Here is a 26,660-nt window from a genome sequence, read left to right as displayed (position 1 = left end):
AACATTCCTCTGATTTCAATATTTTAATTTTATTAACGGTTCAACCACTGCTAAAAAAAAGTCAGGAGTTTCCTTAGTAGATACTTTGATGTGGTGGTTTGGCCATGAGCTACCTCATTGCATAATGCTCTTTGAAACCAAACCAAAATGGATTGGTTAAAATAGTATATTAGACACAACTCTGCACTCAATGCAGATATATTACAAGGATGATTTTTAGTTGAGCTGGCTATACATCCTGAAATGTACAATAATACAAACAGGAATATGGTCCAAACGGTTATGACATTTCTCCAAATGATTATTTATTAGACTATTTGAGAGACACGCAAAGATAACCTTAATGACAATGCAAGCACCTGATGCTCCAGATATATGTGTATAGCCAGAGAAAATTTTCAAACCCAATCCCTTCTGAGGTTAAACCTATTTTGGCAATTTTTCTGAAAACATATTTTGACAGTTCACTTTTCATACACAATATCATAAATGCTACAGTATAATCAAATAACAACATAAAAGAAAATAAGTTATTTGCTTTATTATGATGTCAAAAATTTGACACTTTGGCGAATTGGAATTGAATAATAGGAATTATTTAAAGACAGGGGTTGGCCACAATTTGAATAACATTGCATTTTACCAACACAAAATCTCTTCTGGGGTTATTTTGAATGAGATAGCATGCGTTGGTTTTTCTGGTGCCATTTTGCTTCTGAAAATGGCCTTAGAATTTGAAGTCCCTCAGGATGAAAGCTGTAATTATGGTTCTTTTTTTTTGCTTTGACAGTGTAAATTATAGTCTGTAGTTAACAAATATTTATTCCGTTATACATACATTTTTCACGCACCCAGACACACATACACAGGCACAATCTTTGGTTTATATTGATTTAGTTTGTCTTTTGAAGTGTACACTATAATATCAGTTACCTCTCCTTTTCCTTACAAAATAAATAAATCAAAAGTTCTGTGACAGTTCCGGTGCAATTTGGCTGCTGTTGCATGGTTGCAATATTGGTGTTAACTGAGGTTCTACGACCCCCGCCGCACCCCCTATCCCCGACCCTTAAGTACAGCTTTTGAACTCCTTCAACAGCACTGTAAATGCTGACAGGAATCATCAAGGAACCTTGTTGCTGTGTTCAAAATTATAGTGTTCAGTAGGAAACAGTTTCACAGCAATATCTCAATGTGTGTCACTAAATCCAAATATGGAATACAGGTTTATTTATTACATAAAACATGATTGTTCTATTTGGTAACAACTTTCCCCATCAGATGTTGTTTGGTATTTTTCTGTGGCTTCAGTAAAATGATGTAGCATTTTGGAGCAAATAAGCAAAGCAGTAGGCCAAAACTAGATGCTAGAATTGCAAATATCTCCACAGCTACAGTGAACTTTCCAGGTGAGCTGACATAAGCTGGTACAAAGGCGAGCCACACTGCACAGAAGATCAGCATGCTGAAGGTGATGTATTTGGCTTCATTAAAATTGCCTGGCAGTTTCCTGGCCAGAAAGGCCAGAATAAAACACAGAGCAGCCAGGAGACCAATGTATCCCAGAACACACCAGAAGGCCTGTTCAGAACCCACACTGCACTCCAGGATTATTCTGGACCGATGGTACTGATTGTTTTTATTTGGGAAAGGAGGAGCAGTGATTAGCCACACTGCACAGATTATCACTTGTATAAAGGTGCAGGCAGAAATTATGAATCTCTGCTGTTTAGGTCCCAGCCATTTCATGATGTTGTTTCCAGGCCTGGTGGCTGTAAAGGCAGCCAGCACCACCAGAGTCTTCCCCAGGATACAGGAGATGCAGAGTGAGAAAGTGATGCTGAAGGCAGTATGGCGCAGCATGCAGGACCATGATGTAGGCTCTCCAATGAACACCAGCGCACACAGGAAACACAGAGTCAGAGAGAGCAGGATGAAGAAGCTCAGCTCTGAGTTGTTGACTTTGACAATCGGTGTGTTCCTGTGGTAGAGGAATACTACCAGAACAGTGATGGTGAGGCAGGCTCCAACTACAGCTATCACAGTCAGGGTCAGTCCCATTGCATCATGGGAGAGGTACTCAATCACTTTGGGTATGCATTCAGTTCTGGCTGCATTGGACCAGTAATCTTCAGGACAAGATGCGCAATCTATTGAATCTAAAGTGGAAGAGTAAAAAACCCAGTGGTTGTTACGTCACTTAAGTTAAGTGTCACACATTACACTATCATAATCCCTAAAATAAAGATACATGAATGAATAATAAATCACAAGAAAAACTAAAATTTCAAGAAAACTGGACGTGTTTATACAGGAGGTAGCACCAAGATATCCATCTACATGGGGAAAGGAATCAAGTAAAGAGTTAATCACAGACAAAATAAATACTTTAGAAGTAATAAAATAATGTACAAGACAAGAAAAAGGCGATGCAATCACAAGACAGAAAGAAAATTATCCCCTGCTAGTTTCCATTAAAATACAACTCCCTATACAACAGTGCATCGCCCTCACACATTGTAATGGCTTTGCTCCATCAAACAATGATTTTCTAAGCACTGTTGCCTCAGTTTTTACCTGCAGAGATGGATGACAACTTCATCTTTACGTGACATAATCAGCTAACATTAAATAACAACCACAACATAAAGCATGATGGTTTTCAGTTAAAGTCAGCATTTTCAAGTTGATGTGGATAATGAATAGATTAAGTCCACCAGAAAGGGCAAGAAACAGCAAATAAACACCCAAAAATATTAATATGCATGTAAACAGTTGCACATGAAGCAAAAGCAAACTATGTCACTATTAGCAGATGATGGTTGATAGTTGTGACATTCATTGCATGTGCTTTAGAAATCTCATGTTATTATTCATTTTTGATATCTGCGCTCAATTAACTGTCACCAAAGATGTGCAATCTTTCAGTGAATATAGCACTTAGTAAAAAGAGTGGAGCCCTCACCCCTCTCATTGCTAATCTTGCCGTCGTCACACGGTACACAATCAAAGCAGCACAGAGGCTCCCCACGACGGACAGCCTTCCTGCTTCCTGGAGCACAGCTCTCACTGCACACAGACACCAACACCTGCATGGGAAAGAACACAGCCAGGTGTATCTGCATAATCATTTACTTGTTCACTAGAAGCTGATCTGATATTATTGGAAATTACTGCTTATTGTTGTAAAATTAATATGTCTGCTATGTTGGGCTTAAAGTCATAGATATGGTACCTCACCCACATGCATTTACCTCAAGCTTTCGTTATGGTTATTTGCAAATATTTGTATTGTCCTGGTATTTTCTGGAAAATACACATTTTTTAAAAAACCTCACGCTGAACCCAATTTAATTTGTTTTCATTATTTTAATATAGTATTTCCTGATGAACACTAGATAATCTGCACCCACCTGCAACAAAGTAAAAAACATTTTCATGAAAGGAGTCTTACAAAACAGATGCTTGAAACTTCTGAAATACAGTATAGCTTCTAAAAAAATCTGAACTGCATGCATTATACATTTTAAGTATTGTTTATATTATATAATACATTTGTTCAGTTATATTGATAAATTGTGCACTGTTTATGGCTTGCCTCAGTTTTATGGCCAGTCCACATGATCACCTCCTCCTGGATAAACAGCTCATTCCCAATATCCTTTGCACCATCATACAGACCCACGTTGACAAACTCAATATTTCCAGCTGCTCCTCTTTGCCAATTGATCAGATCATATGAAGGAATTGAATCTCCATTTGCATCAAAATCAACATCTTCTCCAGAAATAGTGAAGACAACATCTTGAAGATACTGCTGAACCTTTTACAGAAAACCGTAATAGTACACATTTAGTGAAGCAAGAAATTCCTCACAAAAATGAGTGAAAGTGAAACAAATTTGAAATGAATTACATTTTGTATTGAATATACAGTATTTCTCAGTATATACCATGTTATGTCTAATTTGATTACCATTGTAAATAACATATAACAATAAGTGCTGCAGCTTACTTTATTGCCATTCATGAAGAGAAAATGTTCATTTGCAATAGTCTGGATGTTCCATAGTGTGTAAATTGTTAAAATAAATAAATAAATAAAACGGCAAAAACAGTTACAGTGACTTCATAACTTTACCCAGTACCACGTCGGTCATATATAAAATACACAGACACCCAGTCAGAATATATTCATTGACACCTTCAGTAATATTACTTATTTTCTCAAGAACCCCAATCAAAATTTTTGAAAAAGTAAACAAAATTTACAATAGATAATTAAATGTGAAGTCTTACCTGCCATGGTTGAATGTTTGTGGCATCAGCACATGAGGAATTGTGGAAGGGCCCTTTCCCAGGCTTACAGCTGATGAGGTTGTGCAGGGAGTGAGCGATGGCGTACACGGCTTTGTACACATTGTAGGAAATACGAGGGCGGGAGGTGTTCAGGTAGGCAGAGTGCTGCTCCTGCAGGGGCTCCAGCCCTGAACAGGGGGGCAGCTGGGAGGAGGCCTGGGTCCTGCTGCTGGAGGGGTAGAGAGAGCAACCGTACAAGGCACCCCACAGCTCGTGCACCAGGGGGTTACTGGGGTAGCTCAATGGGTTTACATTCATCAGGTAGTCTCTAAGACCAGGAATCTGCCCCCGCCTGACAGCGAAACCAATGGTGCCACCTAGAAATGGGTAGAACTCACTGCCTGTGAATACTGATGCTGTTACCCAGGCTTCACTGGCAATCCACTGGATGCCAGTGATGTTTTGATCCATGTACTCTTTAAATAAGGGGTAGAGCTCCCCTTCAGCGGCAAAACTGATAACGACTCTTGCAGTGGAGTGCTTCATCACATGCAGGATTTCAAGGATTCCTTCACGACTGTACACTTTGGGAATCATTTTCTGGTAGGCCAAACACACACCAGTGTTTTTGACTTCCTTCAACAGGCCCTGTACAGCAAATCTCCCATAATCATCATCTTCAGTGACAACACCAATCCAAGTCCAACCAAATCGGAGTAGGAGGCTTGCAATGGCTTTTACCTGGTAGTCGTCATTAGGAATTACTCTAAAAAATGTTGGGAATTCTTTCCTGTTGCTAAGACAGGAACATGTTGAAAAATAACTTATCTGAAAGAGATTTATAATAATATAAGAGAGTTATAATAACAAAGTTATTATTATTATTTTTTTTTTACAATTTATTTATTTTCAGATAATTTATTCCTTTAGTAAAAATGCTAAATGAAAATCAGAACATTTTTCTGGAAGATACTGTTTTCTTTAGGGAATCTTCTTCCTCCAGAACCACATATTTTGAAGTCTGCCTGAGCTATGTTCAAAACTATACACTTATCCTGTGTGTGTGGTTCTAAAATTTAAAAAGGCTACATATCAGAAAGAGAACACAAAAAAACTATTTCCAACAGAACCAGGAGGAGCTGATATGATTAGTCAATCTTTATAGAGACAACGCATATAAATGAACAATCCACCTAATCTATATCAGAATGAAAATTATAAGATCTCATAGAATATACGCACCATTGGAATTCTGAAGGGCTGCAAAGTTCTGGAGACAACAATGGATTGAGAAGTCCCAGAATCTCCAACAACAGCCAAAACAGGAGCAGTGCCAGAACACACGGCACTTTGGGCTAATCCAGGCCCATTCAGAACTGCCAGAGCTGCTCTTTGTCCTGCTACATGTGTAGCACAGGAGTCAAATATCTTGTATCCCAGAGTGAAGTTTGGCAACAGGTTCTGACTCTGGTTAATCTCCTCAACAGCCAGCCTCATGGTCTGGGCCCAGCGGAAAGATCTGGGGTCAAATCTGTGCGGAGACCAACAGCAGAATGTGACTTGGCTCTGTCGGAAAAAATAACAGTTTTCCATGCACATCAGAAACACCATGACCTCACCCCCAACATTGTGAAGCAGCTGGTTTGTAAGTGAAGTTCTGGTCTGGTGGCTCAACCCTGTAATGCATAGGGAAAAGCCCTGCAATGATGAAGTGCCCATCAGCCTGGAAATCTGGCTCAAAGTTGCCCTGCAAAAAACAGACTGCAGCAGTGGTCGAGCTGGCAGGAGTGACAGCAGAGATGGGGTAACATAGGAACCACATCACCACCAACAGAGGACTCATCTTCAGGCAGGCCGATCCCATGCACTGGACTGTCGTACAAGCAAGGGTGTTTTATTCACCAACATCACACACCTCATTATGTTCTGTGTCTCGTTGGATTTCAGCGTCATTGGGAGACCATGTGACCACACACCTCTGAACTCCCAACAGAAAAGTGCTTATGTGAAATTCCCTGAGCATGGTCATAATACACTCTTGTCTTTTTAACCAGTTAATAGTTTTGTTCAGTCTTAAGTCTACATTTATTTATTTATATTAAAAGTCTCTGAATTATTGTCTTCATACAGTGATTGGCTATCCATTGCGTAACACAGCCAGCATCACCAATAATATTCTTTCAAGCTTACACATATAAATTATGTGGCATATACAGTAGTATATTTTTATGGCTAAACTTTCATATTTGAATCTACACATGTGTAAGTGTTTAAGGGACTCATGGCCAAGGGAGGTGGGAAAAAACACTAAAATACAATGGTTTGGTGCTGATTGTGCCGTTCATATCCAGGCACAGGTGAAGGCAGAAAAAATGAGGTGGCACAGTACTTACAGTAATAAACAAAAAGAAATGAAGCAAAAATAACCACTAAATTCTAACTACTAAAAAAACAAACAAAAAGTGTATTTACACACCAAGAAATAACATTTAGCTGCTGGGAAATGATTTACTGCCTGTTTAAAAAAGTTGATCCTCTTTACGTTGAAGCGTTTCAGGAAATCCCATAGCCGAAGGAATACAGACATTTTCACATGCGTAATTCATAGAACATCTTATGCATGGCAAATCCCTTCATGTTTACTAAGGTTAAACTGCATCGAAAGTAAAAGCAAGTCAACTTATAGTTTTTGCAATGATCTGTTCACTTACTGCACATTATGCATGTTTTCCATGCAAAGTCAATTGAAAGTTAAATCAGACTACCGTTAGCTGCTGGGAATTCATTTAATGTCTTAGTAATGCCATTCTTTTTACATTTAACCCCTTAGCGCACATGCCAAATCTGGCCAATCCATGCCCATTTAGGGAGTACCCTATTTAAAGCTTTATAACTCCAGATGTGAACACCACAGAGACTTGAAAAATGGCTTAAATGAAGCAAGACATTTGTACCATTTAAAATACTAACTACTTAGATTAGTTTACATTCATAATTTTGGAAAAAAATAAAGTGCCACAACTGCAATTGTCTAGGCAAAAAATCATAAATGAATTTGCTCTTTTTTAGTTTGCGAGAGATTGCATATATACAGCAGGTTAAACTATACATGTCCTGGATCAAAAACTTCTTGACCACAGGACAATCTAAGGGTGGATATGTAGAACTACTATAGATATATGAAGCAAAAACTAAGCAGTGTACCCAGCATCTCCAAATCTATCCAAAATGTCTAAATTATGCATTGCTGTAAATCACAACATATTCACGTATTTCACTACAAATCAACTGTTTTAACTCAAGAAACTCACTGTTGCATCATTTTCAAGTGGGAATTACAAGCTTTCCATCAGTACAGAGGTTTAAAATATATAGGGTTCCAGAAACATATCCAAAAATGAATAAAATGCTTTTTGTCCATTATAAAGCATATAAATGAGCCCCTTATGAAGGTTTAAGATGAAACATTGATATCAGATTAAAGAATAATGCAAAAATATTATCACACAATGCGGTACAGTACCTAAATGTGTAATAATTAACTCTTGTATGTATTTCTATACTCTGTACTCTCGTATGTTTTCCTGTATGGAGATGGGACGACGTGAAAACTATTTTCAACTGTCCACCACGTTTTGGAAATGTTCTAACTCTCACATCATCACTGTTGCATGCATCACAAAAACTACTAAACCACCAACAAACGCTTGCATTACAGTGTGAAATAACCTCATTATAAAATACCACTAACCTATTTAAAGACATTCAATTTCAAACATAACGTATATAACCAAAATATTTTGAGCAGTAAAACTTACATAGCAATGATGAAATCTTATCTGTGTTCAGTAGATAGAGACAGAGACAGTAAAACAATGTTACAGTTCTATTTGCTTCTGTCTTACTCCAGAAAACGGTGTCAGCTAGGCCTATCAGCAAACATATGGCTTAGCTATGCTCAGAAGTCCTCAATAATAATAGTATTTTCCAAGAAATTACGTAAATGCGATCAGTGTTGGCAAAAAAATCTCACCAGAAGTCGCTATAGGCTCTCTGAAATGTCGCTAAAAGTCGCTAGATTGCGTGATGAGGTGCAGTGGGGTCACTAGGATTGGTGTCACCCAGTGCGGCGGGTGCTACAGTAGCACGGTAGCAAAATCCCACCCACCCCCCCCATATCCCGCCCCCCCCCGCTAACGCGGTGACGTCAGACATGCCGTCATTCACAAACTTTTGCTCGACAAATAGAACGGAGTTTGCCAAAGTTGCGAGAAATCGCCAAATTTGTCGCTAGTTGCTAGATAAGGTTTTTAGTCGCTAGGAAGATAGCTAAATCTGCAACACTGAATGCGAAGATGAGAAAACTTTTGGTTACGCTGAGATATAAAGCGCTATTCCAAAAGCAAAATTAGACATTATTAGAAAGCTTGTACTCTCACCTACTGAATAAATGAATTGTCAATCAAGCCAGACTGTACTAAAAAGGGCGACAAGGCCGTAAACAACACGTGTGGTATGACGCAAAGCTATTTTGGAAGGAACCCAGGTGTCACGAATGCGCATATATTTCACAAACGGATTGTCCAAGACAATATATGACCACTCAGTCTCAAAAGGGACATCTCTACTTGTAAAACCAACGGTAAGGTTGTATATCTATTCAATATTTAGAAACATTTTGAAAACTTTGTTTTGTTTATTTCGCTATTCAGTGGGCAGCGTTTTCACTGCTGTTTTGGCATATTTTAGAACTATTGTCGGGTTTATTTTGTTGCTATGACTACGATTTTTGAGTGGTGAAAGAATATTTTTATGAATGCCCAGATAGACAATATTGTCCATTATGTCATAGGTGGGGGGTGTAGTTGCAGATGAGACTGCAGGGAGGGGGTGCTTGTTAAATGAACGACCAGAGCGACAAGGGTGGCGCTGCAAAACTCCGTATTCAGCATAGTTGTCGTGTATCGTCTACTAATGAAACTAAAACAAAGATTTTCTATTTTTAGAAAACTTTGCTTTGCTTTGCTTACTTTACTTGCAGTAGCACTGAACGTCTGAGTTCAGCAATCTCGGCATGCTGGCGTGGCGACCACTAGGTGCTTTGCGCTAAGAGGTTAAGAGTTTTTTGTTTTTTTTTGTCACAACTTAATGAATATAGAAATGTTATTATTTTTCTGGGTTGGGGATGTTTTGCCATAAAAATGCCCATTTTGTTCTTTATGAGAGACTCAGAGGGGCTTTTTAGGTCCTGCTATCAGCTACCCTCAGAGTGTGAATTTGGAGGAGGGGATGGTATGGAGCTATTTTTGTAGCAAAAGTCATGAATCTGTAGAATGGATTCATACATCTGTAAATGTGTTTCACAAATCTGTAGAATGGATTCACAAATCTGTAAATTAATGTGAGAATACACACAATAGCAGTTTCAAACTTGTACAAAGACAACTCAGTAATTACAACCTCTCAAATCAACTACAGCAAAGACAACTGAGAAATGACAACCTCTTGAATCAACCGCTTACAACTGCTGAACAATTGCATCAAATTTTGCAGCGTGCCAATTTGCAAACTTATAAAATCGGATTCATAGTTTTGCTAATGCTAATGTTCTGGTCAGGAGGGTCAATGCATGCTCTTCCAACCTATCAGACAAGCAGATTGGGAATGATGCTGTACTACCATTACTTTACTTTTAAGATGTGAAACTGTCTGAACTCCACCGTGGATAATTCCTAAACTGGTTTAAATGGTATACCTTGTCCTAGATTCCATTGCGCACTCTGATGTAGTTAGCGGCGAACCAATTCAAAGCTACCATAACTCGACAAAGGGGTATGTGATTTGTAAATGTCTTTGGGTATTTTATGCAAGTCAATGGATCTCATAGAGTATAAAAATTATTTTAAAAAGACTTGTCATGCTATCATGCGGAGGAATTCAACTTTCATTCCAAATAAATGAATTATCACAAGGAACCGTTTTATATTTGCCTGATTGTACATTTTATATTATTATTTTTTGTTTAATATTTTGTTTTTTATGTATCTGATATTGGCTATGCTATGCACGAAAGTGAGATCCATCTGGAAGAACCATCCAAGAGTAGCAGTGATCTTTTATCTGTCTACATGTTTCAATATAATTATTTGGGTGAGATTTTATTTAAGATTGAACCTTTAATATAAAAATCACTTTACATTTTGGGTTTAGATATAGAGCATTAAAACTAAATGAATAGATTAGCTGGTTGGTGGATTTATTGAATAATACTGGTTGGACAGAGCAAAAGTTGGACTTTATCACAGGCCCTGGATTGCACACTGTACCAGCACAACTAGCAAAACATAATCATGTGATCATCTATCATCCATCCATTTTATAACCGCTTGATCCAGATCAGGGTTACAGTGGCAACAGGGCAAGCAGAGCAGCCCAGACATCCAGACACCAGCCAGAATTAAATGGCCCAAGGGGAAAATGAAGTCGTCACAACCTGACTCTGCCTCCTCATTCCTGTGGGTGTCTATATAATAGACATCTCAGTGCTCTCCAAGCCTCAAGTTGTGATGGCGTTCAGCACTACTGAGGTCCTCTGCATGTTGCTGTTCCTTCTGGCAGCTGCGAGCAGCAGAGTCACAGCTCAAACCAGGTGTATATTTCAGGGGGAAGAAGACTCTGATGGTTTCTATGAAGAAGGAGATGTTGTTTTGGGAGGTCTATTCCCACTGCATGCTAATCAAATATCGGCTTCACAATCCTATAAGAAGAGACCTCAGCCACCGAGTTACAAGTTGTAAGTAATACATTTCCGGTGTGTGTGTGCGTGTATATGTATGTGTATATATATTATTCTAATCATTTAATTATCTATCTTGTGTGGAACTGTGTGTTACCCTTAAAAGCATATCAGATAATTTCACTTTAAATGCTGGTACTACTCTACTACTTTAATGTTCTTAGTTCATGAATTTGCCTCAGTTTTAGTGCAAGAGCCCTACAGTGGATGCAAACAATGTCTTTTGCTGTCTGGGAAATAAACCAACGCCAGGACCTACTTCCTTTTCTAAAACTGGGATACCATATTCGAGATAGTTGTGATGACATTCCAGCGTCATTGCGAAGTTCACTCATTCTTGTGAATGGGCAGCCTGAACATCACACAAACTACAGCTGTGCAGGGCTGCGTAGACCTGTGTCACCTGTTTTAATTGGAGATGCAGCTTCAGGAGTGACAATGTCCCTTCTCAGAACTTTAGGGTCTTTTCAAATTCCCATGGTGAGTTTTCTTCACACTGTTTACATGCTATCATTTACTCTAAGGGCCATTTTTGTTAAACTGTTGAATTTAAATTATTTTTCTTTCAGGTTAGCTACTTTGCCTCTTGCAATTGTCTTAGCAATCGAAAAGAGTTCCCTACATTCATGAGGACAATGCCAAGCGACTCTTTCCAGATAAAGGCTATTGCTAAGCTTATCAGGCACTTCAACTGGACGTGGGTGGGGGTGATAGGGGCAGATTCTGACTATGCTCGTTTTGCTGTACAACTTTTCCTAGAGGAATCTGCCAGGATTGGTGTGTGTGCAGCTTATGTTCACTTATATCCCCAATCCATGCCAAAGCAATCTGTCATAAAGCTGATACACACTATCAAAAGATCTTCAGCCAAAGTGATCCTGAGTTTTTCTGGGGAGCCAGAGTTGCACACAATTTTAAGCGAGTGGAAAAATCAAAATGTCTCAAGGGTGCAGTGGATTGCCAGTGAAGCTTGGTCAACAGGCAATTCTCTGTGGAATGATTTCCATGATCTGTTGATCGGAACGTTAGGGTTTGGGATACGCAGGGCTGAAATCCTGGGCCTGAAGTCTTTTCTGACCAGACTGAAATCCTCTGATGCCCTTGGGTCTGCACTCCTCGCAGAGTTCTGGGAGGAAACATTTGACTGTAAACTAAATGGGTCCCTAAACACACATGTACACAGCAATAAAAATACCACCCTCAGCAGAAAACCGTGCACTGGGCTGGAGAACCTGGAAGAGGTGCACTCAGTATATACTGATGTTTCCCAGCTCAGAGTGTCCTACAATGTGTACAAGGCTGTTTACCTTATTGCACATGCACTGCACAACATGAAAACCTGTGTGAAAGGAAACGGCCCCTTTGCCAATGGGGAATGCGCTGACCCTGAGCACTTCCTCCCGTGGCAGGTGCGTCTATGTGTTTCTTGTACTGCATGGGAGTACTCCTTTCCCATATAAAGACTGAAAAAATAGAACTTGGAACAAAACTACCAGTTTCAGACATAATAAACAAATATTGCTTTTTGTTATTTGCACAAAAAATAATTTGTTGTCATTATGATGATTGTCAGTAATTCTCACAAGACGTGCCAGTAACCTCTCTCCCCTTTGCTCAGTGTGTTCTCCTTGCTGTGTGCAGCTTTTTCACTACATGAAACAGACCCGGTTCACCATATTGGGAGAGGAGGTCAGCTTCAATGAAAACGGGGATCCTATTGCATCATATGATCTTGTCAACTGGCACCAGGGCCGTGATGGCTCACTACAGTTGGTGAAGGTGGGGTTCTATGATGCCTCTCTGGGCAGAGATGAGGACCTGCTCATAAATGAATCGGCTATTCAGTTTCAAGGACAGAAGGTTTGTCCCTTTCCCCTGCTGATGAGGTGCTCTGTCTTCTATCTGTTCCTCATCTGGCCCCTAATTCCTTGGATCACTGTATTTAGACATATTAATTTGGTCAACGTTTGCATACAGCAGGCTGTGCATTTTGCAGACATAAGAATGGCTATTTAGCATGCGCACATGCATGCAGACACACACACTCCTTAATTTCAGATGTGTAATGTTAGTTACATTTTTCTTTTAAAAAAACAGTGAATTTATTATTATTTTCACTACTTACAGATCCAACAGAAATCACGCCGAATAGTTGTTTTTCATCCCCTTGGCGAACTGCAGCTCAGTGCTCAAAGTACTTTCTGTGTATTAACTATTTTACATTGTGTATTTACAGTGTATATACAATCTCAGGACTGTATATTTTTTGTATATTAGTCACATTTCTGGTGTGTTTAACCAGTGTATATCTGCATTTTGTTGGTCTGTGTGTAAGCTTTCATGGGGGCCTTTAACACAGTGGTTGGTGCACTGGCTGCCCTATGCTTTTTCTGTTGCCTGCATGCTATAACCGTATATGTGTGGATGGCACTTCCCCTCAGGCAACCCTATCAATTTGCAGTGAAAGCTGCCAACCAGGTTCCAGGAAGGCCACTCGCAAGGGGCAGCCTGTTTGTTGCTATGACTGTATACCCTGTGCTGAAGGAGAGATCAGCAATGAAATAGGTAATTACATAACTGTCAACTGTGCAATTGCATCTTCTAAAATAATATCAATGTTTGCTTCTGATAAATGTGTTCAGAAAGGACTAAAATGAAAGCAGATTTAATTTTTTTTTAAATCCAAGGATACATTACCCCTGGATTCTTTTGCCATAAGGTGATGCACCTTATCTGACAAAACTCTACAAAGTGTCAATGTCTGTATATAATACAATGGTTAAGCACAAGCCTGACCACAATACTGAAAACCAGACTGCCAAGATCACTTTTGGGCATGCACTGGGGTTAGAGGTGGAATTCTGGCATGTGTTTGGTTACATACATTAAGATGCTTATGCTTTGCCATGGCATTTCTGTACAGAAAATTGCCTGACAATTTCAACAAAGCAAAGCTCACGTTTTTTTTCTGTTTGGATCACCTTTATCCCAGCATATGCCAGCACATCAGGAAAGTACATTGTAGCTGTCCAGACCTTTGACATCCACACCTCTGCTTTTGGTATCTTGATCTGTATATTTGCTTCAAAGTGCTATATTGTCCTGTTGAAACCTGAGGAAAACACTAGAAAACAGATGATAATGAAAAAGTACAATTACAATTACTCAATAATGTACCAATACCTACATATTAATAGCACTTACAATGAAATACATTTTAAATACAAAACAACATTATAATCCTGTAAAAATCCATCAGTAAGGTGCATCTTATAGGACAAAAAATATTAGTAAATATTGGAAAACTGTACGATTTGCTTTTATCATTTTTTTTTTCTCCTGTCGACAGACTCTATAGAGTGCAGGAGATGCCCTGTGGAGACTTGGCCAAACCAAGGCAGAAATGAGTGCATTCCCAAAGTCATAGAGTTTCTGTCCTATCATGAATCAATGGGATTTGTTCTCTGTGTTGTCTCCGCTGTTGGAGCCTGTGCCACTACAGTGGTCTCTGGGGTGCTTGTTGCCCACAGAACAACTCCAGTAGTCCGTGGCAACAACATGGAACTGAGCTTTCTGTTGCTGTTTTTCTTGGGTATTTGCTTTTTGATTGGGCTGACCTTTATTGGGGAGCCCACAGACTGGTTCTGTATGATCCGATATACTGCCTTTGGAATCAGCTTTGCCCTCTGCATCTCCTGCATTCTTGCCAAGACTGTGGTGGTCTTGATGGCTTTCAGGGCCACACTGCCTGGCAGCAATGCCATGAGGTTGTTTGGGCCAACGCAGCAAAGGGCCAGTGTTCTCCTGTGCACTTCTGTGCAGGTTGTTATCTGCCTGGTCTGGCTAACCACCAAACCACCCTATGCTGCCCACAATACCAAATACCAGACTGCCAAGATCATTTTGGAGTGTGCTGTGGGGTCAGAGGTGGGATTCTGGTGTGTTCTTGGTTACATTGGGCTCTTAGCATGCTTATGTTTTGTTATGGCGTTTCTGGCCAGAAAGCTGCCTGACAATTTCAATGAAGCCAAGTTCATCACTTTCAGCATGCTCATATTTTTTGCTGTTTGGATCACCTTCATCCCTGTATATGCCAGCACATCAGGAAAGTACACTGTAGCTGTCCACATTTTTGCCATCCTTGCCTCTGCTTTTGGTCTCTTGATCTGTATATTTGCTCCAAAGTGCTATATTGTCCTGTTGAAGCCTGAGAAAAACACCAGAAGACAGATGATGATGATGAAAAAGTAAAATAATGTTTTAAGAAATATACTAAATAGAAAATGTGTTTGGTAATCATTTTTAAAGTATATTTATTAGTATCGTAGGTATTTCATGGCTGAAAATGTTGTATAAAGCACTAGAGGAGTTATGAAACTCAGCAAATCCTGGTTTTCATTGCAAGCATAATTGTCATTCCTGAAGTGAATTAACAAGTGGTTAATTATTCTTTATGGACACTTCAAATGTATAATGAGTGAATGAGTATTGGACCATATTATTTCATAAAAGACCAATCCTGGAATTGAAACAAATATTTGAAACCACTCGATTTATTTGTGAGTATTGCTGGTACTCGTGAATAAAATTATGTGACTGGTTGGATCTTGAAGGGCATAATTAAATAAATTGTCTGCAAGCAATGCAATGCTGTCTCTGTCTCTTGGTAAAAGAAGGGGTATGTGATATGTGAAAGGTATTGGGTACTTTATGATTTTCAAAGGATCTCACATTAAAGAGTCCTGCGCTATCCTGAGGGGGGGCTGGGGTTGGGTGGTGCGCTGTGGTTTGGGATTTGATTTCTGCTACACTGGCAGCTCCAGGAGAGGAAGCCCAGATACATTAAAGCAAAAAGAGAAGCTCACAGGACACATTCAAGAACTAGAGTTAACCCTGGAATTGCTTTTCCTTGGTGGTGTCAGCTGAAGTTCATCAAGGGGATGAAAAGCAACGCTGAGTTGACATGCTTTCTCTTGGACCTGTTAGTAATGTTACCTCTAGCTATCCAACTAGTGGCGACAGGTTAAAGCATAATGGGAAAAAAAGGACCATTAAAAAAATAAAAAAAAAAGTAATATTGAAAATGTCATTTTTTAATATTTTTTGTTTCAAGGCCAAAAATGAAAAACAGTTGTTCATTCAATTTTTTGTTTTCATATATAAAACGAAAAAAAAACGAAATAACGACCAAGTTGCCATGAAGCATTTATTCCATTAGGAACCAATTATGGAATTAGAGGATAGTACCCTGACCCACTAAACTTACAACTTTTGTATGGTGCAAATCTTGTCTACTTGTATGAAGGGCAGCACGGTGGTGCAGTGGGTAGCACAGTCACCTCACAGCAAGAAGGTCCTGGGTTCAAATCATGGCCTGGGCCTTTCTTCTTGCATCTTCTCCCTATGTCCACGTGGGTTTCCTCCAGGTACTCCGGTTTCCTCCCGCAGTCCAAGGAAATGCCAGTAGGCTAATTGGACCTGTGACCCCGATCAAGAAAAAGTGAGTATCGATACCGGATGGATGGATGAACTATGGATCACCTAGATATTCAGTTTCAGTTCAGTTCAAAGCTGAATTTAAAATTTGCAAGCTCTATTCAACATTTGAACTCTCAAAAATTAATGATTTCAAATTTGACTCTCCAAAAATCGGATCTCGAAAGCTTTCAGTTTGTGAACATCCAAACACTTATGAAATGCAGAGGTCCTAGCGGTTTGCTGCTCAGTGTCAAACTCCACAACTCTGTAAGCTGTGTGATCCGCTTATGTAGTGTGCGATGTGAGATTGAACTGCAGTACCCATTGATAAACTTTTTGGACTGGGAAGGCGTCCGTAAGTGTAGAGAGAGGGGGTGGTGCAAAGTGTGAAGAGGAAGAAAAACAAAGGAAAAAAGGTGCAGGGACAGAGATGGAAGTTGGACAGATATTTTGAGCCGGATGGAAGATAGCTAGCTGTCAAAACAGTTTTTAAAAGTGATAGATAACCAATGCTGTACTGCAAATAGGAGTAAAAGCGTATCTTCCCAAGGAATAAACAAGTAAAAGGCTGAATCTTTGTGTTGGCCCACTTACCCACGGCTTTGCAGTAGTTTAACGTAATGAAACAAATCATTGCCATACTCATATGGGGTATTATTGTCTCAAAAATAAATGAATAAATGCCACTGATCCACAAATAAATGTAGCTCATGCAGAAATAAATGCAGCTGATCCACAAATAAATGTAGTCGATTAACAAATAAATGCAAAAATAAATGCAGCTGATCTACAAATAAATGTAGTCGATTGACAAATAAATGCAGTTGGTTCACATTTATGCATGGGCTGTCGCTTTCATTTATTTGTGCGTTTATTTCACTGCAAGATTTGCAAAGAAATCCACAAATAGGTTTAAATTTTTTTTATAGTGTCTAGTATAGTATAGAGTCTAGTATAGCCAATCAGATTTCACTGTGCCCACAATACTCCGACCAATCACAGAACTTATACACTTCAGGACTGTGTTGTGTAGTACTAAAACAACCACTTGTTTGGGAAAACTGCTATAATGTATGTCTCTGATCAAGGAATGAAGCCTTCAAACCTTGAACCAAAGTAAAACCACATCATCTTATATTTGCACTTTACCATTTGATTTGGAGAGGGGGTGGCAAAGAAAGCTGTAATGTATGGTCAACATGGCCATCCATAAAGACTTGTAACACAGCTTTTATAATCTAGACAGTAGACTAGCTCGCTTACTGTAGGCCCTGCACAAACATTCATTTTAAAACATAACTATAGATGGTGCTAGTGTCATTATAGTACTGAAGGCACATTAGTGAACCACAGTTTGACAAACCTTGGGAAGATGAGATTGAATTGACTCCCCATCTGCACTGACGCACCAGTGCATGTTCATGTGCGGTAGTACTTCATTTACAATACCCTATCCATCATGTTTTTACTGTAAAACTTCCCCAATTAATTTTTAAAACCCCTACCCACATATGTACGCTAGGGGAAACTCCCCCACTCTGGCAACCCTGCTCTGCCTTAAAATGCAATGTCTCTGTTGGGAAATAACATACTGATGGCCTCTTTCATTCACGGTTACTGAACAAAATATAAACGCAACGCTTTTATTTTTGCAACCATTTTTAATGTGTTTAAATAATACCTCCAAGATTTGTTCTATTTGCACAAATTTCTTATTTCTCTCAAATTTTGCAGACAAAATCACTGTTGGCTAGCATTTCTCCTTTGTCAAGATAATCCATCTCCTACACAGGTGTGGTATATCAAGATGCTGATTAAAAGCCGCGATCACTACACAGGTGTTCCTTATGATAGGGTCAATTGAAGGCCACTCTAAAATGTTTTTTTTTAAATGCGTTTTTTGTTGTTCAGCACCATGTCACAGATGCCTCAAGAGTTAAGAGATCAAATGGTAAATGGTAAATGGACTGCATTTATATAGCTCTTTTATCAAAAGTGCTTTACAATTGATGCCTCTCATTCGCCAGAGCAGTTAGGGATGAGGTGTCTTGCTCAAGGACACGTCGACACGCCCAGGGCAGGGTTTGAACCGGCAACCCTCTGACTGCCAGACAATCGGTCTTACCTCCTGAGCTATGTCGCTCCAGATCATGCAATTAGCATGCTGACTGCAATGTCCTGTAGAGCTGTTGCCAGAGTAATGGGTGTTCATTTTTCCACCATAAGCCACCTCCAGCGTCATTTCAGAAATTTTGGAAGTCCATCCAACAGGCATCACAACCGCAGACCACGTGTAACCACGCCAGCCCAGGATGGCCACATCCGACTTCTTCACCTGCGGGATCGTCTGAGGCCAGCCACATGGACTGCTGATGAAACAGTTGGTTTACACAACTGTAGAATTTCTGCTCAAACTATCAGAAATCGCCTCAGGGAAGCTCATCTGCGTGCTCGACATCCTCACCGGGGTCTTGATTTATCTGTAGTTCGGCATCACAATCAACGTGAGTGGGCAAGAGCTCATCTTTGATGGCCACTGGCATGCTGGCCCATGGTGGTGGGGTGTTGGTATGGGCAGGCATATCCTATGGGCAGTGAACTCAAGTGCATTTTATCCATGGCAATTTGAATGCACAGAGATATTGTGATGAGATCCTGAGGCCCATTGCTGTGCCGTTCATCCACCACCATCACCTCATATTTCAGAATGACAATGCACGGCCCCATGTTGCAAGGATCTGTACACAATTCCTCGAAGCTGAAAATGTCCCCACCTTCCACATACTCACCAGACATGTCACCCATTGAGCATGCTCTGGACTGGCGCATACGACAGCGTGTTTCAGTTCCCACCAATATCCAACAAATTCGTACAGCTATTGAAGAAGAGTGGGACAATATTCCACAGGCTACAATCAACAATTTGATCAATTCAATGCAAAGGAGATGTGTTGCGTTGCATGAGGCAAATGGTGGTCACACAAGATACTGATCGGTATTCTGTTCATTTCATGCTATCTTCTTTTTTGGGGAATCTGTGACTAACAAATGCATATCTGTATCCCCAATCACATGAAATCAATAGATATGTGCTTAATGAATCTATTTCAGTTGACTGATTTACGTTTATTACCTTTGAACTCAATAAAATCTTCAAAATTGATAAGTGTTTATATTTTTGTTCAGTGTACATCACACAAATAAGAGAGTAGACAACTCGTAGCCTATAGCGTTTCTCTGATGTAACTGGACTAATTAGCTAGTGTAAGCCAATTGCTTTTAATTCTATAGGTCTACTCATTACTCAGGCAAGTTCATCATTGCAATACAAAGACATTAGGGGAGAAAGCCACGTAGAGCTGTGGTGACTATTCTTAAACTCGTTCCGGTTCCGGACCTGGTCCGATGAATCGGAGTGTGTTTCTCAATACTAAGAATGTTAAGTCCATACTTGCATTCTTGTGGGGAAACTGCACTTCCAAGAACAAAAGGACAGAGAACGCTCGTACAGTTACACTACCACTACAACTGGCAGCAACATAAGCAGCCTTTCCTGACAAGACTGAAGGCAAAAAGCCCCCGAAGCAGACACAGAAATGAAGATGGTTGCAGTACCTAACAAAACATCTCCAGGGATACCCCAGTATCTGGTCATGTCTATGGATTGCAGACGTCAGGCAGTCATCCAGTCATCGGGTTTGCAACCGAGTACTAAATATGACAACTTCATTTAAGATTATATTAATATATCTTACTTTTGGTCCCCGAAAATGAGGGACTGTCACATTACATTACATTCATTTGGCAGACACTTTTATCCAAAGTGACGTACAAAAGAAGTGCATTTCATGGTCGTAGACAACTGCTGAACACGGGTTCAGTAAGGTACAATACTTATTTTGTACAGCTGTTTCTAGCCGAGAACAGTGAACACTATTCTGGCCTAACATCTGCAAAGCCAACTAGGCAGAAGAATAAGCTACAGTATTAGCTTGTGTATAAACAGACTGTGTATAAAAGTGCAGTAATTCCTACACAGTCTTCTTATTAACACAGTCTTATTATTCATTTCAAATCCAAAGAAGAGTACAGAGCTGAAACAAATACTGTGTCACTGTGAAAATATTTATGGACTGCACTGTATAAATGATTGACGCTAAGTTAATGCTTCCTGTAGCTGTACCTATTGAATAGGACTGGCTGGACAGAGAAACAGTGTACATATTGGCCCTTCGGACTCCATACTGTACCAACATAGCTCACAAAAATAAACATATGATCTGACAGAATTAAATGACCCAAAGGGATAATGAACTCATCACAACCTGACTCTGCCTCCTCATCCCTGTGGGTGTCTATATAATAGACATCTCAGTGCTCTCCAAGCCTCAAGTTGTGATGGCGTTCAGCACTACTGAGGTCCTCTGCATGTTGCTGTTCATTCTGGCAGCTGCAAGCAGCAGATTCACAGCTCAAACCAGGTGTATATTTCAGGGGGAAGAAGACTCTGATGGTTTCTATGAAGAAGGAGATGTTGTTTTGGGAGGTCTGTTCCCACTGCATGCTAATCAAATATCGGCTTCACAATCCTATAAGAAGAGACCTCAGCCACCGAGTTACAAGTTGTAAGTAATACATTTCCGGTGTGTGTGTGTGTGTGTGTGTGCATGCGCGTGTATGTGTGTACTGAAATGTATATTATTTAATTGTTTTACATATCTACTATATTGTCCTGTCTCCTGTGCATTGCCCTTCAAAGCATATTATATTCAAAGCTTCGTTTTATTTTATCAATACATTTTTGAACAAATCGCTTTAAATAAAATATATTATTTGTTGTAGTTTCATGGTGTGCTGTCATTGGTACTAATGTCCTAGCTTGTGTTCTTAAAAGATCATGAATTTGCCTCAGTTTTAGTGTTACAGCCCTACAGTGGATACAAACAATGTCTTTTGCTGTCTGGGAAATAAACCAACGCCAGGACCTACTGCCTTTTCTAAAACTGGGATACCATATTCGAGACAGTTCCGATGACATTCCAGCATTGCGAAGTTCTCTCATTCTTGTGAATGGGCAGCCTGAACAGAACACAAACTACAGCTGTGCAGGGCTGCATAGACCTGTGTCACCTGTTTTAATTGGAGATTCAGGTTCAGGAGTGACAATGTCCCTTCTCAGAACTTTAGGGCCCTTTCAAATTCCAATGGTGAGTTTTCTTCACACTACCGACATGCTATCATTTCCTCTGAAGGCCATTTTTGTTAAGATTTATTGAACTAAAATTAATTTCCTTTCAGGTGAGCTACTTTGCCTCTTGCAGTTGTCTTAGCAATCGAAAAGAGTTCCCTACATTCATGAGGACAATGCCAAGCGACTCTTTCCAGATAAAGGCTATTGCTAAGCTTATCAGACATTTCAACTGGACGTGGGTGGGGGTGATAGGGGCAGATTCTGACTATGCTCGTTTTGCTGTACAACTTTTCCTAGAGGAATCTGCCAGGATTGGTGTGTGTGCAGCTTATGTTCACTTCTATCCTCAATCCGTGTCAAAGGACTCTGTCATAAAGCTGATAAACACGATCAAAAGTTCTTCAGCCAAGGTGATCCTGAGTTTTTCTGCGGAGCTAGATTTGCATACAATTTTAAGAGAGTGGAAACATCAAAATGTCTCAAGGATGCAGTGGATTGCCAGTGAGGCGTGGTCAACAGGCAGTTCTCTGTGGAACGATTTCCATGATCTGTTGATCGGAACGTTGGGGTTTGGGATACGCAGGGCTGAAATCCCGGGCCTGAAGTCTTTCCTGACCAGGTTGAAATCCTCTGATGCCCTTGGGTCTGCACTCCTCGCAGAGTTCTGGGAGGAAACATTTGACTGTAAACTAAATGGGTCCCTAAACACACATGTACACAGCAATAAAAATACCACCCTCAGCAGAAAACCGTGCACTGGGCTGGAGAACCTGGAAGAGGTGCACTCAGTATATACTGATGTTTCCCAGCTCAGAGTGTCCTACAATGTGTACAAGGCTGTTTACCTTATTGCACATGCACTGCACAACATGAAAACCTGTGTGAAAGGAAACGGCCCCTTTGCCAATGGGGAATGCGCTGACCCTGAGCACTTCCTCCCGTGGCAGGTGCGTCTATGTGTTTCTTGTACTGCATGGGAGTACTCCTTTCCCATATAAAGACTGAAAAAATAGAACTTGGAACAAAACTACCAGTTTCAGACATAATAAACAAATATTGCGTTTTGTTATTTGCACAAAAAATAATTTGTCATTATGATGATTGTCAGTAATTCTCACAAGACGTGCCAGTAACCTCTCTCCCCTTTGCTCAGTGTGTTCTCCTTGCTGTGTGCAGCTTTTTCACTACATGAAACAGACCCGGTTCACCATATTGGGAGAGGAGGTCAGCTTCAATGAAAACGGGGATCCTATTGCATCATATGATCTTGTCAACTGGCAACAGGGCCGTGATGGCTCACTACAGTTGGTGAAGGTGGGGTTCTATGATGCCTCTCTGGGCAGAGATGAGGACCTGCTCATAAATGAATCTGCTATTCAGTTTCAAGGACAGAAGGTTTGTCCCTTTCCCCTGCTGATGAGGTGCTCTGTCTTCTATCTGTTCCTCATCTGGCCCCTAATTCCTTGGATCACTGTATTTGGACATATTAATTTGGTCAATGTTTGCATACAGCAGGCTGTGCATTTTGCAGACATGAGAATGGCTATTTAGCATGCGCACATGCATGCAGACACACATACACACACTCCTTAATTTCAGATGTGTAATGTTAGTTACATTTTTCTTTTCAAAAAACAGTGAATTTATTATTATTTTTACTACTTACAGATCCAACAGCAATCAAGCCGAATAGTTGTTTTTCATCCCCTTGGCGAACTGCAGCTCAGTGCTCAATGTACTTTCTGTGTATTAACTATTTTACATTGTGTATTTTCAGTGTATATACAATCCCAGGACTGTATATTTTTTGTATATTAGTCACATTTCTGGTGTGTTTAACCAGTGTATATCTGCATTTTGTTGGTCTGTGTGTAAGCTTTCATGGGGGCCTTTAGCACAGTGGTTGGTGCACTGGCTGCCCTATGCTTTTTCTGTTGCCTGCATGCTATAACCGTATATGTGTGGATGGCACTTCCCCTCAGGCAACCCTATCAATTTGCAGTGAAAGCTGCCAACCAGGTTCCAGGAAGGCCACTCGCAAGGGGCAGCCTGTTTGTTGCTATGACTGTATACCCTGTGCTGAAGGAGAGATCAGCAATGAAATAGGTAATTACATAACTGTCAACTGTGCAATTGCAGCTTCTAAAATAATATTAATGTTTGCTTCTGATAAATGTGTTCAGAAAGGACTAAAATGAAAGCAGATTAAATTTTTTTTTAAATCCAAGGATACATTACCCCTGATTCTTTTTCCATAAGGTGATGCACCTTATCTGACAAAACTCTACAAAGTGTCAATGTCTGTATATAATACAATGGTTAAGCACACGCCTGACCACAATACTGAAAACCAGACTGCCAAGATCACTTTTGGGCATGCACTGGGGTTAGAGGTGGAATTCTGGCATGTGTTTGGTTACATACATTAAGATGCTTATGCTTTGCCATGGCATTTCTGTAGGAAATTGCCCGACGATTTCAACAAAGCAAAGCTCACGTTTTTTTTCTGTTTGAATCACCTTTATCCCAGCATATGCCAGCACATCAGGAAAGTACATTGTAGCTGTCCAGACCTTTGCCATCCACACCTCTGCTTTTGGTCTCTTGATCTGTATATTTGCTTCAAAGTGCTATATTGTCCTGTTGAAACCTGAGGAAAACACTAGAAAACAGATGATAATGAAAAAGTACAATTACAATTACTCAATAATGTACCAATACCTACATATTAATAGCACTTACAATGAAATACATTTTAAATACAAAACAACATTATAATCCTGTAAAAATCCATCAGTAAGGTGCATCTTATAGGACAAAAAATATAAGTAAATATTGGAAAACCGTAAGATTTGCTTTTATCATTTTTTTTTTCTCCTGTCGACAGACTCTATAGAGTGCAGGAGATGCCCTGTGGAGACTTGGCCAAACCAAGGCAGAAATGAGTGCATTCCCAAAGTCATAGAGTTTCTGTCCTATCATGAATCAATGGGATTTGTTCTCTGTGTTGTCTCCGCTGTTGGAGCCTGTGCCACTACAGTGGTCTCTGGGGTGCTTGTTGCCCACAGAACAACTCCAGTAGTCCGTGGCAACAACATGGAACTGAGCTTTCTGTTGCTGTTTTTCTTGGGTATTTGCTTTTTGATTGGGCTGACCTTTATTGGGGAGCCCACAGACTGGTTCTGTATGATCCGATACGCTGCCTTTGGAATCAGCTTTGCCCTCTGCATCTCCTGCATTCTTGCCAAGACTGTAGTGGTCTTGATGGCTTTCAGGGCCACACTGCCTGGCAGCAATGTCATGAGGTTGTTTGGGCTAACCCAGCAAAGGGCCAGTGTTCTCCTGTGCACTTCTGTGCAGGTTGTTATCTGCCTGGTCTGGCTAACCACCAAACCACCCTATGCTGCCCACAATACCAAATACCAGACTGCCAAGATCATTTTGGAGTGTGCTGTGGGGTCAGAGGTGGGATTCTGGTGTGTTCTTGGTTACATTGGGCTCTTAGCATGCTTATGTTTTGTTATGGCGTTTCTGGCCAGAAAGCTGCCTGACAATTTCAATGAAGCCAAGTTCATCACTTTCAGCATGCTCATATTTTTTGCTGTTTGGATCACCTTCATCCCTGTATATGTGAGCACGTCAGGAAAGTACACTGTAGCTGTCCACATTTTTGCCATCCTTGCCTCTGCTTTTGGTCTCTTGATCTGTATATTTGCTCCAAAGTGCTATATTGTCCTGTTGAAGCCTGAGAAAAACACCAGAAGACAGATGATGATGATGAAAAAGTAAAATAATGTCTTAAGAAATATACTAAATAGAAAATGTGTTTGGTAATCATTTTTAAAGTATATTTATTAGTATCGTAGGTATTTCATGGCTGAAAATGTTGTATAAAGCACTAGAGGAGTTATTAAACTCCTGGTTTTCATTGCAAGCATAATTGTCATTCCTGAAGTGAATTAACAAGTGGTTAATTATTCTTTATGGACACTTCAAATGTATAATGAGTGAATGAGTATTGGACCATATTATTTCATAAAAGACCAATCCTGGAATTGAAACAAATATTTGAAACCACTCAATTTATTTGTGAGTATTGCTGGTACTCGTAAATAAAATTATGTGACTGGTTGGATCTTGAAGGGAATAATTAAATAAATTGTCTGCAAGCAATGCAATGCTGTCTCGGTCTCTTGGTAAAAGAAGGGGTATGTGATATGTGAAAGGTATTGGGTACTTTATGATTTTCAAAGGATCTCACATTAAAGAGTCCTGCGCTATCCTGAGGGGGGGCTGGGGTTGGGTGGTGTGCTGTGGTTTGGGATTTGATTTCTGCTACACTGGCAGCTCCAGGAGAGGAAGCCCAGATACATTAAAGCAAAAAGAGAAGCTCACAGAGTAATATTGAAAATGTAATTTATTAATATTTTTGTTTCAAGGCCAAAAATGAAAAACCGTTGTTCATTCAACTTTTTGTTTTCATATATAAAACGAAAAAACAAAATAACGACCAAGTTGCCATGAAGCATTTATTCCATTAGGAACCAATTACGGAATTAGAGGATAGTACCCTGACCCACTAAACTTACAACTTTTGTATGGTGTAAATCTTGTCTACTTGTATGAAGGGCAGCACGGTGGTGCAGTGGGTAGCACAGTCACTGCACAGCAAGAAGGTCCTGGGTTCAAATCATGGCCTGGGCCTTTCTTCTTACATCTTCTCCCCATGTCCACGTGGGTTTCCTCCAGGTACTCCGGTTTCCTCCTGCAGTCCAAGGAAATGCCAGTAGGCTAATTGGACCTGTGACCCCGATCAAGAAAAAGTGGGTATCGATACCGGATGGATGGATGAACTATGGATCACCTAGATATTGAGTTTCAGTTCAGTTAAAAGCTG

General features: G+C 40.0%; 3 protein-coding genes across 3 annotated transcripts; 2 read left to right on the top strand and 1 right to left on the bottom strand.

Moving 5' to 3' along the window:
• Nucleotides 1-371: 371 nt before the first annotated feature.
• Nucleotides 372-6,141, bottom strand: LOC135236588 (extracellular calcium-sensing receptor-like). The gene is made up of 6 exons (XM_064303047.1): nt 5,918-6,141; nt 5,541-5,829; nt 4,299-5,126; nt 3,599-3,823; nt 2,966-3,089; nt 372-2,159 (listed from the first exon to the last, which is right to left on the bottom strand). The coding sequence occupies exons 1-6, from the start codon at nt 6,139-6,141 to the stop codon at nt 1,255-1,257; spliced, it is 2,595 nt and encodes an 864-aa protein (XP_064159117.1). The 3' UTR covers nt 372-1,254.
• A 4,723-nt stretch (nt 6,142-10,864) lies between these two features.
• LOC135236784 (extracellular calcium-sensing receptor-like) lies at nt 10,865-15,728 on the top strand. The gene is made up of 6 exons (XM_064303314.1): nt 10,865-11,091; nt 11,277-11,574; nt 11,664-12,503; nt 12,736-12,954; nt 13,536-13,659; nt 14,444-15,728. Exons 1-6 carry the CDS (start codon nt 10,865-10,867, stop codon nt 15,343-15,345), a joined length of 2,610 nt encoding a protein of 869 aa, XP_064159384.1. The 3' UTR covers nt 15,346-15,728.
• Nucleotides 15,729-20,970: 5,242 nt separating this feature from the next.
• LOC135236781 (extracellular calcium-sensing receptor-like) lies at nt 20,971-25,552 on the top strand. The gene is made up of 6 exons (XM_064303312.1): nt 20,971-21,197; nt 21,485-21,779; nt 21,871-22,710; nt 22,940-23,158; nt 23,746-23,869; nt 24,651-25,552. The coding sequence occupies exons 1-6, from the start codon at nt 20,971-20,973 to the stop codon at nt 25,550-25,552; spliced, it is 2,607 nt and encodes an 868-aa protein (XP_064159382.1).
• Nucleotides 25,553-26,660: the final 1,108 nt, after the last annotated feature.

The sequence above is a fragment of the Anguilla rostrata genome, chromosome 12 (assembly GCF_018555375.3).
Source record: "Anguilla rostrata isolate EN2019 chromosome 12, ASM1855537v3, whole genome shotgun sequence".
Lineage (NCBI taxonomy): Eukaryota > Metazoa > Chordata > Actinopteri > Anguilliformes > Anguillidae > Anguilla > Anguilla rostrata.
This window is presented reverse-complemented; position numbering and strand designations above follow the sequence as displayed.

Excerpts from the sequence above, each read along its gene's own strand:
- LOC135236588 (XM_064303047.1), bottom strand. The coding sequence starts at position 6,141 with ATGAGTCCTCTGTTGGTGGTGATGTGGTTCCTATGTTACCCCATCTCT. Across the intron at positions 3,824-4,298 it reads CAAACATTCAACCATGGCAG|GTTCAGCAGTATCTTCAAGA; the intron begins GTAAGACTTCAC and ends TTTCTGTAAAAG. Across the intron at positions 2,160-2,965 it reads CAAGATTAGCAATGAGAGGG|ATTCAATAGATTGCGCATCT; the intron begins GTGAGGGCTCCA and ends CTTCCACTTTAG.
- LOC135236784 (XM_064303314.1), top strand. The coding sequence starts at position 10,865 with ATGGCGTTCAGCACTACTGAGGTCCTCTGCATGTTGCTGTTCCTTCTG. Across the intron at positions 12,504-12,735 it reads AGCACTTCCTCCCGTGGCAG|CTTTTTCACTACATGAAACA; the intron begins GTGCGTCTATGT and ends TGCTGTGTGCAG. Across the intron at positions 12,955-13,535 it reads TTCAGTTTCAAGGACAGAAG|GCAACCCTATCAATTTGCAG; the intron begins GTTTGTCCCTTT and ends ACTTCCCCTCAG.
- LOC135236781 (XM_064303312.1), top strand. The coding sequence starts at position 20,971 with ATGGCGTTCAGCACTACTGAGGTCCTCTGCATGTTGCTGTTCATTCTG. Across the intron at positions 21,198-21,484 it reads CAGCCACCGAGTTACAAGTT|TTTTAGTGTTACAGCCCTAC; the intron begins GTAAGTAATACA and ends AATTTGCCTCAG. Across the intron at positions 23,159-23,745 it reads TTCAGTTTCAAGGACAGAAG|GCAACCCTATCAATTTGCAG; the intron begins GTTTGTCCCTTT and ends ACTTCCCCTCAG.